Source organism: Phalacrocorax aristotelis, chromosome 2 (genome assembly GCF_949628215.1).
Source record: "Phalacrocorax aristotelis chromosome 2, bGulAri2.1, whole genome shotgun sequence".
NCBI classification, from domain to species: Eukaryota; Metazoa; Chordata; class Aves; order Suliformes; family Phalacrocoracidae; genus Phalacrocorax; species Phalacrocorax aristotelis.
In genome coordinates this window covers 62,933,785-62,954,196 of record NC_134277.1, presented here as the reverse complement: position 1 = coordinate 62,954,196, position 20,412 = coordinate 62,933,785, and the positions used below count along the sequence as shown (strand labels likewise).

The window sequence follows — 20,412 nt, the reverse complement described above, 5'->3', positions numbered from 1 at the left end:
CTCTTTCCTCTTCGTGATTAATAATACTTAAACGGTTGTCCATTTGTATCGACATCTTTCCCTATAACTTGTAATTAAAGCAATATTTTTGTAAGGGATTATGTGAATGCCAGTCATTTGCTGCACTCACTGTCTTGATTGGCCTGTTAAGGTTTGCCTAAATCTTGCCTGTTTTGGCTTGAGTACCTCTGTGGTCTTCTTTTAGTATCTACTAATTCCCGGCATACCTTTCTTCTTAGTTTTGCTTGTCATGTTTGTAGATGGTACAGTGAGTATATTCGAGATCTGAAAAACTTACTGCAATCATTGTTAGTTTAAGATTATGTCTAATGTAAACAAGTTTTAAAATTTTGCATGTAGAGCAGCATGGTAGTCTGAAGAGAATTAGGTGTATTACAAACTAGTGAAATGCTGTCTTCAGGCACCTTGAGGTCACCTCAGGATGAATGTTTGAGATATGCTTTTTACCTAGATTAGATTCCACAATGACTCCTGAGCGTATTTTTTCTTAGGAGTTAATGGTGGTCTTTTATCACTATGTGATAGGCAGATGTAAAAAATACTAAATGTTACAACAAATATTTTTCTGAACAATTGCTTTTTTTTCCTAGGATAACTTTCTGTGGCATCTGCTGTCAGAAATATGTCAAGGCTAACATATCTGAACAATCTTCTACAACTGTAAGATATACTATGAAAATGATGGCCAGCGGAGCAGAAACTATTATCTTTATGTTCCTGGGAATTTCAGCTGTAAATCCAGACATCTGGACTTGGAATACAGCTTTTATTCTCTTGACTCTGGTCTTCATCTCAGTATATAGAGTTATTGGTAAGGAGATGATCTTCCTCCTGTCCTTGCAATGTATTGTTGATGCAATCACATTCTTTTCCCAAAAGAAAAAAAAAATTGGAGTTCTAAACTTGTTCCTTATAAAATATACCATTTATTTTAGTTGAATTTATGGCTGGTTTTGGGTTAGGAGGGTGTATCTCTACAGTGAGCTTCATCATATGCTGAAAACATAGTAGGAGTCCACTTTTAATGACATGTGAGGATATGACTAGCCCAGCAGTTAACCTGAATCACCCGGTGGCTAACCTTCATCGACACAGCACATGGTATTGGCAAAATCTCCCAGGGAAATAGAATTTGTTTGTTAACTTGCAGCCTAACAAAAGATGTGAGTCCTGTAAGCCGTCTATTTCCATCAGCTCTTTCAATTTGGTAATAAGGAGATTGATTTGAGCTAATTTTATGGATGACTTCAGGTTTGAGACACACAGTGTTGTAAGACCATAAATAATTACAACACAGGTTCTCTGGCTTAAGAAATAATTCTCAGGGACTGGTGAAAAACTGAGTAAAAAAGCCTGTGGCAGGTAGGGACTACCTACTGTCAATTTACTGGGTTTATATAAGTTTGCAAACATTTCAAAATCCTGATTACCGTTTGCCCAACTATGTAGTTCTACTATTTAACCACTGTTTTGTGAAATAGCAAAGGGGCTAACATGGCAAAACAGGCATAGAATGAAGGACTTCTAGAGAGTAACATACTTAGTGATTTGGTGTACGTACTTACTCTGGGAATAAACTAAATGGGTGTATTTGCCTGTTTGTCTTGAAATAAATTCAAATGATAGGTAATGCATCTATCTATCTGGCAGTTTTACTAGACTTTCTATCATTGTTCTGTCTAGAGATTTCTGGGCTGAATGAAGGCCCTAGCCCCATGTCGTCCTTTCTAAATAGTCTGTACCTATTGTTCATTTAGCCATTTCTCAGTAACTGCTGATGTGCATGAGGTGTTTAAACAAGTTTTCAGTATCTTGAATTTGTCATTTGTTATATTCCTGGAATGAGTGGTTAACAGTCCTGTAATAAGTGTGATCAGTAATTAAGTAGTAAATATTCAGTAATAACAATATGCATCCATTAAAGTAATTGAGCTTAGACATTAATAAATTACTAAAGATCTGATGATATTGGGCTTTATGCAGCTCTCATACCCTTGGAGAAGTCAGATTGGTGGCATGAATTAACCTTCAAGGTCCCCTCCACCAGAGGCCTTGCTTACAGTGATATACACAAGACACTCTTCCCTTAGCACAAGTTCAAAGTTCTCTAAAAAGAGAATTATCTCTTTTGTACTGGTTAACAGTCTTGGCCTGCTGCAGTGGGACACACATGCTGTGGTACTTTCAGGAGTGGTGAAGCTGTTTTCCTTCTGTATGGTGGGGGCTCTGGGAGATGTGATTTCTGGAGCTTTAGGTCTCCTACAGCAAGCAGCATCTCACTGGTAGGCCTGAAGACAGTGTTAGCATAACTACACATTCCTCCATAAGACAATGACATAACTGTCATTTTTAGTGATTTGTAAGGAGTACCACACCTACTTCCTAAATCAACACTGTTTCAAACCGTTTCTCTTTCCGTAAAGCTCTGTGCATATCACTGACTGTGGTGCTAGAAATTCTATTCTGTTTCAACTGAATTTCAAAAGTCAGCACATAGCAGAATTTCACCTGTAGTGCCTATGCCAGAAGGCAGCACTCTCAGAAAAGCTGCTGGCTCACAGAAAACGCTTCATCTGATTCCATTGACTAAAAATGAAGGGGAAGGTATCAAATGGGCCTGCTCTCCTTGACAGTGTAGCAACACAGAGGGAGAAGTAGATGATGTAGAGAATTAGTTATGAAAGCAGGCTGGTGGTACCATTTCTGTTACACAAGTTTTGGATATTGACATTTCATAAGGGTATATCTAAACATGCTGGCATTTGTTTTTTATAGGTGTAGTTTTACAGACATGGATTCTTAACCACTACAGAATGGTCCAGTTGGAGATAATAGACCAGGTGGTGATGTCATATGGTGGACTACGTGGAGCAGTAGCTTTTGCTCTGGCTGTACTTCTGGATGACACAAAAGTGAAAGAGAAAAACCTGTTTGTCAGCACTACTATCATTGTTGTGTTTTTTACTGTTATCTTCCAGGTAATTCAACTTCTTAAGCATGCTTCCTGCAAGGAGAAGGAGTCCCCTAAAAGTACTGAATGCTTAAAGCACTTCTCAGCTGAAGGTTGCATATTGTTTCACTGAACTGAAAGCATAATTGAATTTGTAATTTTAGTAACAAAGATCCTATTTTATGTTTTCATACGGCACCACAAGGGACAAAACACAATTTCCTCTGTGCTAAAAAATGTTCAGCCGTAGCTGCTTGTTATTAATAGTGCTCAAGTTAATATCTGATTAAACATCCTTCACCTCATGTGAATAACTACAGGGAATAGTCCTTTTTATGGGCAAATACAGTCATTAAGCTGATCTACCTGAGCCCAAGTCCTTATTTCAAAATATAAGAGTAAGCAGTGGGACAAGAAAGTATTTAGTATCCAGATAAAATAGTGCTTTCTGGATGAAAAAAACCCAAGATTAATTTACATGAAGATATGTCAGTATATACCAGCTTGGAATTTTTCCTCAAATTTATTATAGAAAGTTTAATTGTTGTCACAAACTCCTGATACGTGTAGAAAATACCACATTCAATCGTATAGGAAACACTTTAACCCCTTCCACTACCATATTTTTCTTATAGAAGATATGTTTTTCCACTGGTTGGTGTTTTTTCAAACCTTTGTAACAGGAGCTGAGGGTACTGCATTATTTTATCTTCTAAAGGGGATAGAGATCAACTGAAGAAGTATGAAACTGACCGTATAACATAGAAAAACGCTCTATTTCTCTTTAACAATGACCAGCTAGAGGCAAGTCTAAGATAATTCCTAAGTATTTATTATCATGTTTCAATTCTTAGGGACTGACTATCAAGCCTCTGGTACAGTGGCTGAAAGTGAAGAAAACTGAACACAGAGAGCCTAAACTGAATGAGAAACTTCATGGCAGAGTAAGATATTTTTAAACAAAACTATGGTATCTTTTGGATTTTTACAGAGTGCCTTAAGAGAAAAATTCTTAGAGAAATTTTCTTTTTGGAAGGGAAGGGATAATCAAATTTCAAGTGCAAAGTCCTTCAAACATTTCAAAAGTTATCTGTAGGCTGTAATTTGTCTTTGGGTTGAGTCCTGTGAGGGGATACTCAACTGAAGGTTCTGGTCTTTCACTTGAGAATTCAATGGGGCTGAGAGTACTGGGGAAACAGCACAGCTGGAATACGCTTCCTTCTTTTCATCTAAAAGAGAAGGACCTTTGACTGAAGATTGCTGGAGCAAAAAGCATGTGGAAGTGAGTTTATTTTTCCTTTCACACAACACTATACAGTTTTTATTCAGTAGAAGAAAACATACACTTTCAATACAAATATAAGTTAAAGGACGGAAAACTATAAGGCACCTTTCATGGCCTTCTTTAATTCATAAACTTTTCAGATTTACACTGCTATCCTGCATTGAGTATTTTAACACGTTCTTGTAGGAGCTTCTAATCTTGTCCGTTTCACATTGGAGGTTACCTGAAGCGAATTAATAACTTAGTGATGGACTGGGTTTGTTACTGAGGAGTTCTTTTACAGGCTACTGAATAAATACATTATGCTTTTGTTATCCAGCAATTCAAATTTCTATTTCCATTCAAATATTTTACTATTTGAAAATCAGGGTTCTTCCCGCAGGTGAAGAAATACAGTCTGTCTACATTTATGGAATATACCTTTACATCTCTGTTAGTAGTGCAGGCCGAGCAGTAATGTTAACCCTAACACTTTGTAAAGTTGTATGTACTCATCAGTATACACCACTTCCTAGAATATTCTGGCAGATATTGTCTCAGGAGGCACAGTGCTCCTTGAACTGTATAAATTGCAGCCTTCAGAGAGCGGGAGCACTGTCTGTTCTCAGGGAGTAGGAGGGAGACAACTTATTTATAATATCATTTTCTCCGCTTCCATGCCAGATATATCCTGATGCAGTAATTAATATTATGTTCAGGAATAACCCATATAACCCATCTTGTTCTAAACCTAGCATGCTGTATATTCTGCAGTAATCACTCCAATGTTCAGAGTGAAATATTAACAACCAGATACTGAAAAAGACCAAATTCTCTCTGCAGTTGCCTTGGTTTGAATCAAGAGTTATAAACCTCGGGATTTCTATCAGCTATCTAATATACCCTGTATGGGATTTTGCCTTAGATATCAAAAGAATGGTGCTTTCTCTGAGGGAAGTATGGATTCCTGAAACGTCTAAAAAGAAACACTAGGGGAATATTTCAACTGATTTAATCACTGACTTTAACAGTGGCTGGTGTACTTCATAGGGCAGAAATGAAGATGGTAAAATGAGTTGATAAAAGAGAACCTTAAAATTGAATGCTAAAATGGAGTCTTAAGTACCTTCTTGCTGAGACCCTTGTAGTTCAAGAATAGTTAGTGATTTTGTAAAGAACTGGTTAGAAAGCTCAGGACCTTTGAAGAAAAGCATATAGTAGTTAGTATTTCTGTAAATGGGAAAAAAATCTGCTTAGCAGCAATAAAATTATTCTGCATAGTCACTTAGTCTAACCTGATGAAAACTGAGCTATTTTCTAATTATGCCTTTTATTTCTGTGAAGGTATTCATTCCACTTTCACTTTCCTAGGCCTTTGATCACATTCTTTCTGCTATAGAAGACATTTCTGGACAAATAGGACACAATTATCTGAGAGACAAGTAAGTAGTAGCTAACTTGGAATGTTTGAATACTGCTAGGAAATCTTATCTTTAAATTATGATTTTTTAAGCCTGTGAGTTTAGGGACAGCAAGGATATCAAATGTAGTTTAAAAGGTTATATACTGAAAATACTGGAAATACACCAAATGTAAAAATAGCTTATTCTTGTCCACTGCAACTCTTCTTTTTCTTCCACAGTTCAGATTAGGCCTTTGCAAATAGCTCGGTTCACATCCAGGTATCAGCTTCTCTCAAGATTTGAGAACATGCATTTGCACAAGATTTAACCTAAAATGTTAATATTGGTCCTTCTCTGTCCATTTCATGGACATTATTTGTGCGTGGAGACACTAAAAAACCCTCAACTATGACTGTTCTAGTTGTTCATATTATTTCTACAAAGGATGTGTTCAATACGTCTGAAGGTGATGGCAAAGGGTGCTTTGAAAAGACTTGGATAGTTTAATCCTATTAGTTCGAAATCGATAATGAAAATTATGGATCATTTCCATCCCCCTCTGTTTATAGTTGATTCATCTTGAGACAAGCAAAATTACTCAGCTGAAAGATACAAACACCATTTTCTTTAAAGTACATGTGAAGAGTGACCGTTGTGATGAAGAGACTTCCATAATCTAAATGAATAAATGTGAAAAAAAGGACTTTGAATCTGGACATTTTAAAAAGTGTTATTTAAGGTTAGGCAGTTCTCTCCCTGGAGTTAGGTCATTTCACATAGGTGCGGACAGTCACAGTTCCGACCTGCTAATATTCTGCTGACTCAGCATGTCAATTCCAATGCAAAAGCCATGGGGTTGTTAGCTTTCTGCAGAGCACTCCCCTAACCCTTGCTGAGAAGCTGACTACATTAGCTTAGGTTTAGCATTATGCTCATATAACTATACAGCTCCTAGGCTGGAGCTAGATTGTATCTGAGCTCAGGCAGAATTGCTCACCTGTCTATACCCAGTTATAGGGACAGTCTCCTTCATTTCCTTTTGTTTTTTTCATTTATGCAGTGAAGAGTTTTCATGAGGCATCCCAAATAGAACATCCTCTTTCTTTTGGTTTAAATTTTTAGTTTTCTTTTTGGGAATGAATTTCAGCAGGCTATAATAGGGGGGAATATATCCCCAGTTTTGAAATACTGTCTTGAAGATGGAGCTAAATATTTTCAAAGTGGCAGATTAGAGTTTAACTTCTTAGATGTCAGAAAGTAATCTCCCTGAGTAACAAGAGAAGGAGTAGCTTAATGAAGATTCATGGATGAGTGTGTGGTTTGATGACTAATGTATTTTGCATGAGGCCACCTTAAGTCTGCTTCTTTTGGACTATGTGTACATGAAAGTGCTGCTTCCTCCAAGAAATGGCAGCCCCAAGCATCCTCACTGATGTGCTCAGGTTTGGCAGCCTGAATTAGAGACTGCTTGTCAGATGCTCTGGCTAGAGAAAAGGAATAGTTATCAGTTCTGTGAATAATGCTTAACAACAAAAAGGTTTCAACAATCTGAATAAAAAGTTGTAAACTCACAATACTCAACTCGGGCAAGATGGATAGAATCACTTTGAATAGTAGTCTCCAAAGCTGCGTCATGCCCTTGAGAGAAAATCTTGAGGAAGGTAGATGAAAGCAAAGCAGCCTCTATCTACTGGAGCCTAAATATGACATGGCAGATATCCTATTATCAGACAAGCTTGGAAGTGTAAACCACAGAAAATACACATCACTTCTATTCCTCAGAGTACATCAATGGCATGAATAAGGCCGTCTCTAAGTGCTTTTGGAAGGGCACTGTTGTTGTGAACAGATTTTCTAGGCTGGCTGTCCTACAATATGTCTGGGGAAAAGCAGATTCCATTCCAAAGGAGGAAAGCAAATTAAACTTTTAGAATGAAGCTATTAACTATAACAATGCATAATCAGAAGTGGAAAAATAAGGTTGTAAGATCTCCCAGAGTATAAAATGTCCTAGTGACTCTGAAATGGGAGACTGTAATCATAGCACTCCTGCTGTTGTGTTTGGTAAGTGAACCTATTAAATGCTTTGTGACAGTTGCGTAAGTCTGTAGCAGGCTTTTCCTTAACCTTCTTTAAATGCTAACTGAAAAGCTTCAAAACACAAATCCATCACATTGCTATGTTCACCTTTTTTTTAACGTGCTTAGATCACAAAAATATAATTTATGCTAAACTAAAGATGCTGTGAAACTAAAATTGCTTGTTGCCATTAACGCAGTTTGTTTAAATTACCAGGTGGTCCAATTTTGATAGGAAATTCCTCAGTAAAGTACTGATGAGAAGGTCTGCTCAAAAATCAAGGGACCAGATCCTTAATGTTTTCCATGAACTCAACTTGAAGGATGCAATTAGCTATGTGGCTGAGGTACTTATGAACACTTGTTGACTTATTATAGGATCATTCTGGCTTTGCTTTGGCTTTGGTTTTTAATTTATTTTTTAAAATATATTTATTTATAATGTAACCAAAAGTTGGTATATTTCAGGAGATGTCTAAAAGAAAACTATTTTAATTTCTGCTCTGCTTTTTTTTTTAACCTAAATGTGTTTTGAATCTCAGTACCATCTGTTTGAGTGCCTGTAGTTCTCAGTATCATGCCTGATCCCCAAGTATGAGTATATTGTACTTATGATGTCAGAGTACTTTTCTGTTGGATTTTACTGAATAAGTTAGTTTCTATATTCATTGCACGAAAAAATACTGTCATTCCAAAGGGATCAGGCAAACTACTGTCTTTCTAAATGTGTCAACAGAGTCTGGCTCCTGCAGAGCAGTTCTATGCGATGACAAACCTGATTTGAAGAAGCACACTTCCAAATGGTGTGGTTATATGACCAAAGTAGTGGACTGCTATAATCTCTTTCTGCCATATCACAGTAATACAAAAAATTTGAGAAGGTTAACTTTAATTCAGTGAAATAATAACACCCACACTTCAAAAATTAGGGTTAAAGTGATATCAAAGGCAATCACAGAATTCTGAAGTTAGACAAACTTAAGACTTGCAACAGGAGAAATTTTTAAAGTTACAGAATGGAAGAAAGCTACCGGCCTTCTGCAGGAGTACCATTCCCAGACTGGAGCAATGTTAATAGGCTATGTAAGAACAACTAATCCTCTTCAGTATGACACTGGCCACCTTAGCTCAAATCACCACAGATGTGCAGTATTCATACTGTGTAGAGGATAGTTTTAAATGAAGTATTTTAAACTCTGATCTTTGAAGTAATAATATATCTATGCCTGTAATCACCAAGTGAACACTTTTTCACAGTGAGGTGATACACCAGTTAATTTTTTAAATTAAAATTAACACTATTACTATAACTGATACTACTACTACTACTAATCTCTTTCTTTTTTTGAAAATGAGCTACAGCCGGGCATACTTCTTCCAGTGAAACATGGAATTTCAAAGATTAAATTCAGAAAATAAGATGAAATTTGGAAATTATTTTAGTATGAAAAATGGGGAGAGGTTCATAAGATAAGCAAATACCTCCTTTTGTGATTTTGTAAATTACCTGTTCAGTTTGCTGACCTTTTAGCTCAAGAACTAATTTTGTTTTTTGTGGTGCTTTCTTGATCACACCTGAAAGGAGGAAAGTTAGATAATGACTTTGATGTTGATGAGCATGAGATTCATGTTCAGATTCACTGCTGAATCTGTTCAGTAGATTAATTACAGTATTTTTTGTCTTTAATTGATGCAAAGGGCTCTGTAGATCACTAAGCCATGCAGATTTAGCCCCAGAATCATTACCCAATAACGTCTTGAATACCATATACTAATGTCAGATTAAGTTAGATGATTAACTTTTTAGGAGAGTTGCCTTTTTCATTGTACCTTAGTACCATTCATAACACAAGGAAACTGACTTTTGTTACCCTAGTCCAAACACTATTTGTATATACTGTGTTTTGCAGACAAATTCTATTGGCAAATGTCTACTAATCTGGTGATGATAGGCAAGTAAATCAAAAGTTCTCCAGGTTCTAAAAAAGATTTGCAATATTATTTCTTCCAGTGGAAATTAGTTATGTTAATATGCCTGATTAATCTGAGCTGTGAATCCTGAAGTCATTCTACGTTTCTCACGTTAGTATTCGCTTCAGTGATACACTGCTTTAACTACTTTTCCTTGACTTCTTAAATATATCTTTGAGCTAAATATCTGTGAATTACAAGCTGACATTGACATTTAAGCCATTTCTTCCAGGAGGACTGAAGGTCTGCCTCCCTCAGCTACTCACTCTCTTCTCACTTGCAAGAAACAGAGGAGTTTAAAAATTATTTTATAAATTTTTCTTTTTTTCAGCTCTGCTGTTATTCTGCATCTGTACAATAAACAAGAGCTTGAGAGAGTTCAGTCTGAACCTAAATAAATTCCTTACAATTGTGAGGACAGAGCCTAAGCCAGAGCAAGTTAATAGAAGCAACTTAAAATACTTACAGCTCATAACTTCTGGCTAAAATTCTTCCACTGATGTTATGGTTTGATGTATGTATGAAACATTAAACTTGATTTGAAAACAAAGTCAGATGCACTTATGAAAATGGATGGGATGATGCTGACCCAGAATTTACTTTTATTTCTCTTAAGTTTTCTGACTACAAAGGCCAGAGTGTGCTTCTTAATGCCACTGATCTGATCCAACACATACTACTGTAACATGTATGTGGGCTAACACAGTAACAGGAGACATTTGTTTGATTTGCTTTATGAATATAAAAATGTAAAGGGGATAAAATACAGTTAAAGTTGGAGAAATGTAGATAAAACATCTTTCAATATTCTGCAAGGGAGATGGTTTTTCTTGGTGTATTCTTTATTACAGTTTAAAATGTAGAGCTCTGCTATGTGATTTCTCTCTGCTGTGATTCAAAACCATAGATGGGTTCAGTCTATGTAACCACAATGTCACTCAACAGCTACCTTTCACCTAAACAAGAGGTTATGTAAGCAGTAGGGAAAACAGTGAAGACATAAATCTGAGCTTTTCCAGTAATTCACTTCTGTGACACTAGTTTTAGAACTGAAAGCAAATCTCATCTCTTCAGTATCTCATCTCTTCAAGCCATAACCTCTTTAAAATAGTCTTGAAGACTACTACCACTACTTAACATTTGCTGCTTCCAGTCTTAGAGAACAGAAAACTTAGTGTGGTATTTTTGAAAATGCTACTGTTAGTGCAGTGGTGTGTTGACTCATAAAAATCTGCATAGATGTCCCTACATACTTGGTTTGCAATGTGGTACAAAGTACAAAGACCATCCCTGAAAGGGCCTGTGAAGAGAAAAGGGTTAGACTGCAAGAGTGCAAGGATACAATCTGCAAACAGATTGAGGCCTAAGAAATCACTCACCTCATCAAAATCAATCTACAAGAGTGGAATAGTTTTTCTCCTAGCTTTGTTCACTGGGATGATGTCACTTAACATAAAGAAACCATAATATCAAAAATGTTTCATATTCGTTACACAAATACAACTTCTCACATGCTTCTTGTGCCATTTGCATACAGCAGCCTCACAAATCATCTGCATTTTCTGATACACATTTTGCCCTAAGTGGTTACAGCTGTAATATGTCTTGTTTCTTTCTGTGGCCAGGGAGAACGTAGAGGTTCCTTGGCATTTATACGTTCTCCAAGTACAGATAACATGGTAAATGTGGATTTCAGCACCCCACGCCCAAGTACGGTGGAAAGCTCTGTCTCTTATTTGCTGTAAGTAATGTGGACTGATTGAGGGGCAGTGTGTGTGTGTGTGTTGGGGGCTTTATGTTATATATGAAGAAATGGAAACAGTGTTATAAATTTTTAAATATGCAAATTACAGGGGCTTCATTCACTACTTTTTCGAACTTCAATCAATTTTTTCTCCCACATAAAATGGGTATACCTACCATTATATTGTTGCATTTTACACACAAGCAAATTTTTGCAGTAGAGGCTGGTGAGATGAAGCTTTAGAGTTGATCCGTGTGCCTTTTGTTAACCAACTACTACAGGCAGGGCTAGATGTCATTTCTGTGTCTGCTTCAGAAAAAGTCGGGAGAAAAGCAAGGACAAAATATTGCTCCTTCCAGAACTCTTTCATGGTTCTTTCACTAAAGAGCCTGTGTCATGTACATTGAGAAATTAATGCTACACCTACCTGAAAGATAAAAACCAGTAATCTTTTCACATTTCCCATTAGGTATTTGTTCACTCATTTTCATTTGGCCCATTTTGACCTTTCCTTTTTTTTTATTTTTAAACTTCATCTTCATTTCTCCCTCTCATTCCATATTTTCCTTCCCCTTCAGCAATTACTGTTTGTTAAAACTGCTATTTGTGTATTGTATTCTTCTTCAGGAGAGAAAAAGCTGGACCAGTTTGCCTTGATATGCAAGCTTTAGAGCAGAGGAGGAAAAGTATCCGGGACACAGAAGACACAGTTGCTCATCACACCCTACAACAGTACCTGTATAAACCCAGGCAGGAGGTGAGAGCAGAAGGCTAGCATTGGACTGTTTTCCAGTCTAAAACTAGGAGACATTAGGAACCAAAACTTGGCAGTGAAACTCAAAAGGAAAGAACCCATCTGCAAAATCCGCACCCTTGAGGAAGATAGGCTGTCTATACTTTTCTCATTTATGAACATGCCTTTTTAACAGCACTAGAGCCTTTGATTTCACTGTGGCCAATGGAAAGCAGAACTGGGTCCAATATAGGTTCTGAAGCAGGATTAAATGGCGTGTTTATGAACTGAAGTGATTCAGACACTTAGAGGGAGAGTCTTTGAATGACAGTCACTCTTACGTACTTAAAATTCCTGGACTTCTACCTGTTTCATGGCGAAGAAAGAGAAAGAAAAATAGGAGTTTCACTAATGCCTTCAGACTAGTCTTTTATGAGGTTGTTTACATTTGCATGACACTGATTGAATGCATTGATTCAGGGCTTCCAGCTGTATTTCTAAATAAATGAATATTGCCTTCCCTTCCTGGCAACAGCACAAACACCTGTACAGTCGACATGAGATCATGCACAGTGAAGATGACAAACAAGACAAGGAGATTTTCCATAGGACAATGAGGAAGCGCTTAGAATCTTTCAAGAGTACCAAACTAGGAATAAACCATTCCAAGAAGCTCAATAAAATCCACAAGCGAGACCGGGGCCAAAAAAGGGTAAAATACTTTCACAAGGACCCAGATGTAGCCACCTATTATAGAAACTAAGGGGCTGGGAGGGCAGGGAGGGCTCTGACAGGTCCTATGTCCTGCATTTCTCTCTGTCCTGTATCACTTCATGAACTTAAAGGGCCTAAGGAAGAAGAGATTAAACCATGAGATAACTCAAGGGGCATCTTCTCACATGCTGCTTTTCTCTATGCTTTGGGATGTTTCTGGGCAACAGGTTTTTGATCACTTGAAAAACAACAGGCCCTGAGCCATGCTACAACACTGTTGGAACATGCTGCAGGGTAGATGTAGCAGGCTAGCATTACAGCATAGAGCGTTCCACAGAATTCACATGAAACTAAGAGGGAACGTACAGCATACAAAGAGCCGAAGTTCCTTTCTTTTCCTATAGTGCGTATAAGTGTTAGTGGGAAACTAATGACATCCATATTGAGTCTCAAACAAAGTTTACAACAGATTTTAGGGTTATGCTGATGAATTCACGATTTCAAAGGATGTCACTGCCATTGCTATCTGATGATGGCAGCGTTTTTGGTAACTTCAGGTTTTTTCTTTCAGCGAAACAGCAGTGGCATACCAAATGGAAAAATACCTTCAGAAAATCCAGTACAAGATTTTACTTTGAAGGAAAAAGGTAAAAAGATTCTCAGACCAGTTTCATTAACTGCATTTTACCAGCTATATTTTCAGTAAAGCATCACTGAAGAAATTCGTGATACGCAACAGTGAAGCTGGTATTAAAAAGGGACTTCTAGTCATAATTCAGAATTCAGAGCGGGGATCTGCTCCATGCTTTAATGCAGTGTCTTGATGATTTAGAAGCTGTTTTTCTAGGCAGCTGGATGACAAACCAAATTTTAATGGGCCTTTTCACTCACATTTTTAACATAACACAATACAATGCAGTGGCTACAATGTAGATAAACTTTCAGCTTCCTTTTGGATAAGCTGCACAGAGCAACTTTTGCTAACATTTTTCTTTTTCATCACAGTAGGATATGTCTTCCCAGGACACCATGTCAGTAGTTGAGATGGCATTCTGATCTGAGTTAAGGTCCATTTGTTTAGAAAGGACTGAATCAGAGCTGATGTTAAGCAAGCACATTAGAATTCAAGGAGAGTGTATCTTTGAAAGGAACATATAGTCAGAGGCCAGTTTCAGTACTGATTCACCCTTCATAGAGAAATCTAACACACAAGTCTGCCTTCAAAGTGTAATCTCAAGCTGAGTGGCCTAGGGAGCATTCCTAGCAAAAGTTGGTTCTGCATGTAAAGCCCCAAATTCTTTCATCTCATGTTTTAGCCATCTTTTGGCATTGATGTCAGTCACAGCAAGACATGATGGATGCTAATATGTTTGTTATGTAGTTATAAAATAATATGTGTCACTTAAAAATTGAAATCAGGTTTAAAAGCCACTGAACTAACTCTTATTTGTGTTCGTTCCTCTGTTTATGCACACAACCCCTTGATCTCAAAGAGAACTGAAGTAAAGTAGAGGAGGATTAATCTTTTCTCAGTAGCTCCAAGCAAAGATATTTCTCGTTATGTATGTTCTTGGAATAATTTCCTGAGCATTATTTTTCTTTGACTGACAGGGTCAATACAGGCTGTCTGAATAAGTGTAATATTCTAGAAATTTTTTTCATGGGAAGAGCTTTCCAGATACTTATAAGTAGGTCATTCAGTGCTGTCTTGTTAAAGACCACTGTGTATAGATGTCATCCCCTATTTAAAGAAAAAGAGCTTCATTAGAAGACAGTCTTAACAAGTGGTTTAGCAGCTGTTGCAAAACTGATTCTACTGCAGGAGTTCAAGTTTGTTTCAGTCCCAGGAAAGCAGACAATTCTGTTAGCCAAAAGCTTAGCCAGAGTGTGAAATGTCTGCCTATCATAGCACCAGATAATAATGAAAGCCAGAAACCTATGCTGAGTTTCTTGATGTAATTGGTATCTAAGCTGCAATCTGTATATACTTCCACATTTGCATTTCAGTATTACAACTGTTGATTAATCAACAGTTTTGCCCTTACCTAGATCCTTGTTAAAGATATATCTTTGATAACTATGCCAGCATCAAAACAGCATGAAATTCTATCAGTCAGAACTGATACAAATCTCTAATTAAACTGGACTTTCTTTTTTTTCCTCAGATTTTGAGTTTTCTGAATCAGAAGAAAATAACGATTATGAAACTTTGCATCTAGGCAAAGGAGTTGATTTCCTGGCTAATGTAACGAAGCAAAATTTCACAGATGCTCCTACTGGTAAAAATATTAATTACCTACAGAGGGGTTTTTCTCAAATGTTAAAGAAAATGCTATAAATACTGTTGATTTAGCCTGTATTTTTTGTTTTGTTTTGCTTTGATGTATTCTATTAGAAAATATATTTGCTTAATATTAATGTTAACAGATAACAAGTTTTGGATATCCAGCGGTATGGAGACAATCAGAATTGCTACTGATAGAAGTTGTGAGCATGACCGCCTAATCCAGACGTAAAACCACTAGGTTGTCCTACCTCACAAGACCAGTCAATACTAGTCCTGTAGAACTGTTTTCTACTTGCATTTGAAGCACTATGTTGTGATAAATTTCGTGCTGCTTCTTTCAGCCAGAATTTCTCCTCCTAAATTCACAACTCACTCAGATCCTTACAGGCTCATAGAAGTCACTGAAAAGGGCAGATTTACAGCATTCCTGGAGCATTCATTGGGCTTGATTTCCAGCCCTGAAAGGCTCCAAAATATCAGATTGAAAGTGTATCACTACATATAACAGAAATTATATGATATGATTTATAAAGTTTTAAAATGTAGTGTTTCTTTTTAGCACTTTTGTGTTTGAATCTTCAGCATGCCACTGTGTGCTTCATATGTAACATGGTGCATGGAGTGAAGAAAAATGCTTGTGTCTGTACTCTTTTGGCAGACATGCTGATACAGCCTTTTCACTGTTCTATGACAAAGTCTATGTTTGAGAATATATGAAGACACCCAGAAATCAATCCAGAAACAAGTGGGTGGCAAGATGCAGACTTAGACTAATTATTAAAATTTATTTTTCTGTTCAAACACTACAAACTTGATACCTATGTTAAAAGGCTCCCGTAACTTATTCTGATCATTCTGTGCCTGCTTTAGCTCCCTCAGACACATCTCATTTCTTTATGGAGTTGTGCAGTTTATGCTTTTGCATTTTTTTCCATCTTTTGTTTATTTTTTCTGGGTTTGGTTTGAATTTTCTGCAGTTATTTTATATTGTGCTTCTTTATTTCGCTTAAAATTTGCTGAATGATTTATTCTTTTACTGAGTTTATTTTTTACCTCCAGATATCCCAAACATAAGTGCATATTGGATATAATATCAATTTTTTCTCTTCAATAGAAATCCAAAATGACTAGCAACAACAAAGGTAGAAAGAGCAACCTATGTGTGTATAATGGTCTGTGTATTGGCCTAGTCACACCTGTACCAGCATGTATTGGCCTTTTTTTCCCCACTATAGCTTTCTCCTTTACAAAGCATCTTGCTGTATTACCAAGAAATTACTTTGATTAATTTTATTTGTCACTCGTGAACTTTTTTTAGGAATTGATAACCCAGTATTTTCAGTCGACGATGATCAAAGCATCTACATGAAGTTTTCACCATGGTTATCTAGTGAAGATACTGTGGTACCATCACAAAGGGCCCGAGTGCAGATCCCATATTCTCCAAACAACTTCAGACGGCTCACTCCATTCCGGCTCAGCAATAAATCAATAGATTCCTTCCTGCTAGCAGATGGCCCAGAGGACCGACCCAGATCTTTTCTCCCAGAGTCAACATATATGTAATATTTGAAAAGATATTATCACCTTTATTTTAATCAGCCTTTTTATCAACCCTGACTACTGACAACTAAACTTACTTTCCTGATTTTTCTTCTCCCAGAGCATCTCTTTCCTTCCTGATATCTTTGTTCAACTAAACATCTTCTATTTTCCTCCAGCTTGAATAACAAAACATCTTTCTATTTTCCTTCTGCAGAAGAGCTGTCCAACTATTTGGGCTCTAACGCCTTGCTATTTTTACAGCAGATAAAGGTTCTGCTCTTTGTTTTGGCTTCAACATATTATATGCCAAGAAATAGTATTCCAAATACTGCAATATTGTGTACCCATTTTCAAGAGGTTCTAAGTTTCTTGGTTAGTCAGTTCTAGATGATAAAATTTATACCTGAATTCCCTAACAAGAATCAGGTAATTCCGATTCAACCCCCTTAAACAGCGATTGGTCTTTTCAACTAATGTCACTACTGTCGGCAGAGGTAAGCAGAGTAGTCTGAAGCCCCAGAAAGACAATGCCAGTTGCTGGTACCAAAGGATATGGTTTGCCCATAAGAGATCAGATGAGTCCTTTCACGCACTGGACTCTAACGTATTCGTATGTACAATAGGAGCAGCAAGGCTAGACCAGCAATGAGCTGGGCTAAGGTTCTCATTCTTAGCATGATTACAATATGTATTTTGACTCTATTGCTAAGAAGCCTTGAGTCAGTTCTGAGCACTTGTCCAAGTTATTTATCCAGTCCCCAGGAAAGGAAAATGGTCCCGCTTCTACAATACAAGTCCTCAATGACACTGGTGATGTCATAATTTAATTGCATAAGAAAGGGTTTAAAAATTAAGCATGTTTACTAGAATGCATCAGAGTTCCCTTGCACATGTTGAGATAATTACACAGACTGTGGAGAAGCAGAATTCCAGTTTTGGTTAGAGATTTATTCTTAAACTGTGAGTTTATCTTAATCCATACCTTATTTTGAAACCAGAAAAAATATTTAGCTTTCTGATGCAGTAAATAACTTGTTGCTTCTCATGTGTAAAATTTAATTGGCTCTGGGTTGAAATGAATATTCTTGTTGCTCTTTAATTCTTGCTTTGTGGAAATTTTCTGCACCATAAAAAGCAGCCTCCACTTCTATAATCAACACAGTCAGCGCTGTACATGAGGTGGGTCAGGTCACAATTCAGACATCATAATTAAACAGAACATAGGGCACTGTGGGGATTATATAATGAAATGCAATAGTCAGTTTCATCATGAATTCACTTTTGTGGAATCCACGATCACAGATGTATGACCTAGTGTCCTCTGTGCATCAACAAATAAAAGAATGTGGCAAGTTGAATGCAATTCTTTAGTTAGTTGGCGAAACTTTGTTCAGACTAAGACCTCAGGATAAGAGTGAATGCTGGTAATTTTGCTTTGAGAAGAACTTAATAAACTTTTGAAAAGAAATAGAAAAAGAAGTTCCATTTTAATTCTGTTCTGGCTTGTGTGCCTGCAGAAGATGTACCAGTTCAAGTGTAATTACAGGAAGCACATCACTTTCTTTACTGGAGTGGCCTGTAGGTCTGTGGTTCATTCTAGTACTCAGTTCCTTATTAATACATCTTTGATTATTTTAAAATTATGTTTTAAAATGAACACTGGATTAATTAAGTTCCAATATCCTCATTAAAAACTTGAACAATGAACAGCATTCCAAAAGGAAAACTCCTCCTTGACACTTATCCACACTGAAATTATCTTCACTTTTTTCCCCACTTAGAATATCATCGTAAAATATTGGTATATGATTTCTGAACATTTTCTTGCTAACCTTTGTTCTTTTCCTCCATTCTATTGCCTTATTTGTAATTGACTTTATTATCAGGAACTGGTATGTACAAGTTCTTATGCACGTATCTCTGATATATCAAAATCTCTGGGTTTTGACTGCTGTGTTTCTTAGGAAGTGTTTTGGGAAGTTAGATTTCCCATGCTAATAAGCTTAGACCTTGATTACTCCCTGAAATATTCCTCTGAATTTTGTCCTTAACAAAATTCTCCTAACAGGACAATGGTACTGAAATGTCAAATAATAGGTTTTAAAAAACAATGTAAACTGAAAGCCAAGGGTGGAAATGTGAAGTTTCTTTACATAGTCTACAGCATACAGAAAACTGATCATAGGCTCCAGTGAATAAGAAATCGAACCCCTGGTGATATGCTCTGCTACTCGATTGAAAGAGCACAATTTCTTTCAAAAGTTTATGAAAGATTTCCTTGCTGAGCATCCGGACTAAATGTTTCAAGAAAAAGATATACCCTAATGACCAGATGATGGCTCCATCTCCTAAATATCTGAAACAGGCAGTTCTTCATCACAACCACTGAACTAAGTTTTGCCTGATACTCAGCAAGGATAAGAAGTTTAATAAACTCACTTTAGGTTGTCCGAGATAGAAATTGGGACAGGGTACAGTTCCCCAGAAAAAAAAAAAAAAAAAAAAAAGCCATCTTAAACCACTCACTTTCATAAAAATATCCAAAAGCAAAGCCCAATAGCCAGCATACTAGTACAGAAAGCGTGTATTACAAATGTTTCTATTTAATTGTGCTCTCTAGGTGATATGGACCATGATGTTGAAATGACAGAATACTCCTCTTCAGATGACCAACTAAACCAAAACCAAAATATTTCGGTGACTCCCCTCCACTTCTTCCCATCTTGTCTTCAAATGCCTTGGACACAGAACTATTCCTCACTGGAAAACAGAGGGAATATATCTCTTTCTACTGTCTCTGAGTATATAGCTTCTTGTGACCCAAATGTACCTGACCTTTTCTGGGAGGAAGGTACAGATACAAATAACAAAGAGACAGTAAACTCAGGTTACTGTTCCGAAGTTAGCTACAAGTCAGAGAATTCCCAAGAAGAGAATTCTCTACTTCTGTTTGAAGGGCTGGAAGACTCTTATATGAAGGACCCCCAAGAGGAGAAAATGTTGCTTGATGTACAAGCAAATTACAGATCTGCTGCAGCCAGACGTGTACAAAGCCGCCGTTCTTTTCACAGGCCAAAACCTCTGCAACACCCTAAGCTTCAGAAGCTAGCATCTCTTCCAGCATCTTGCCATGTCCCTCCACATTCTCTGGAACAAGAGGAAACACAGTTGTGAGCCAGGACTTACTTGAAAGGAGAAGATGAGCGCATAACTTGAACAAAGGGCTTCTGTAAAAACAGAGAACAACCTATTGGTTCATGGGATCTGCTCCAGAATGCTTTCAGATGGAAAGGGAGTGGGGTCCCATGATGTCAGAAACACTGGAGCTTTTCTGATGCACTTACATTTTTAAGTTCTCATTCATAATGAAAGGGTGTATAGCGAAGGGGAAATATGCCTCCTTGTTATTTCTTCATGTAGACTGTTACAAAAAATCAATATTATTTTTGGAGGGCTAAACCAAGAATCTTTTCAAATGGTAAATTCTTGTTGTTTTTTTTACATGGAAATGGTTTATCATGCCATTATACCATTATGCCATAAATAAATTTTAAGAAATAGGCTGCATTTGTTGCTTCAGTAATGGAATTCAATATTTATGATGTATGAAATTAATCTAAGACAAGCCAATGGTTAGCCTCTTGCCTGCTAAGTCTACTATGATTGAAATGGATCAGTGCCTTTCATAAGTGCAAGCTAAAG

At 36.9% G+C, this 20,412-nt stretch overlaps 1 protein-coding gene across 2 annotated transcripts in view; it reads left to right on the top strand.

Moving 5' to 3' along the window:
* The window catches only part of SLC9A3 (solute carrier family 9 member A3), a 55,600-nt gene extending 36,192 nt beyond the window's left edge, over positions 1–19,408 (top strand). Inside the window, exons 6-17 of one of the 2 annotated variants that reach the window (XM_075083800.1) lie at positions 612–832; positions 2,797–2,999; positions 3,826–3,915; positions 5,607–5,677; positions 7,934–8,063; positions 11,313–11,428; positions 12,059–12,188; positions 12,700–12,876; positions 13,450–13,525; positions 15,044–15,157; positions 16,484–16,727; positions 19,331–19,408. In XM_075083800.1, coding sequence (XP_074939901.1) covers positions 612–832; positions 2,797–2,999; positions 3,826–3,915; positions 5,607–5,677; positions 7,934–8,063; positions 11,313–11,428; positions 12,059–12,188; positions 12,700–12,876; positions 13,450–13,525; positions 15,044–15,157; positions 16,484–16,727; positions 19,331–19,334 — 1,576 coding nt within the window. In that variant the 3' untranslated portion in view covers positions 19,335–19,408. Of the gene's footprint in view, positions 1–611; positions 833–2,796; positions 3,000–3,825; positions 3,916–5,606; positions 5,678–7,933; positions 8,064–11,312; positions 11,429–12,058; positions 12,189–12,699; positions 12,877–13,449; positions 13,526–15,043; positions 15,158–16,483; positions 16,732–19,330 lie in introns of those variants that run through there. The other variant, XM_075083799.1, reaches the window with a different exon arrangement.
* Positions 19,409–20,412: the final 1,004 nt, after the last annotated feature.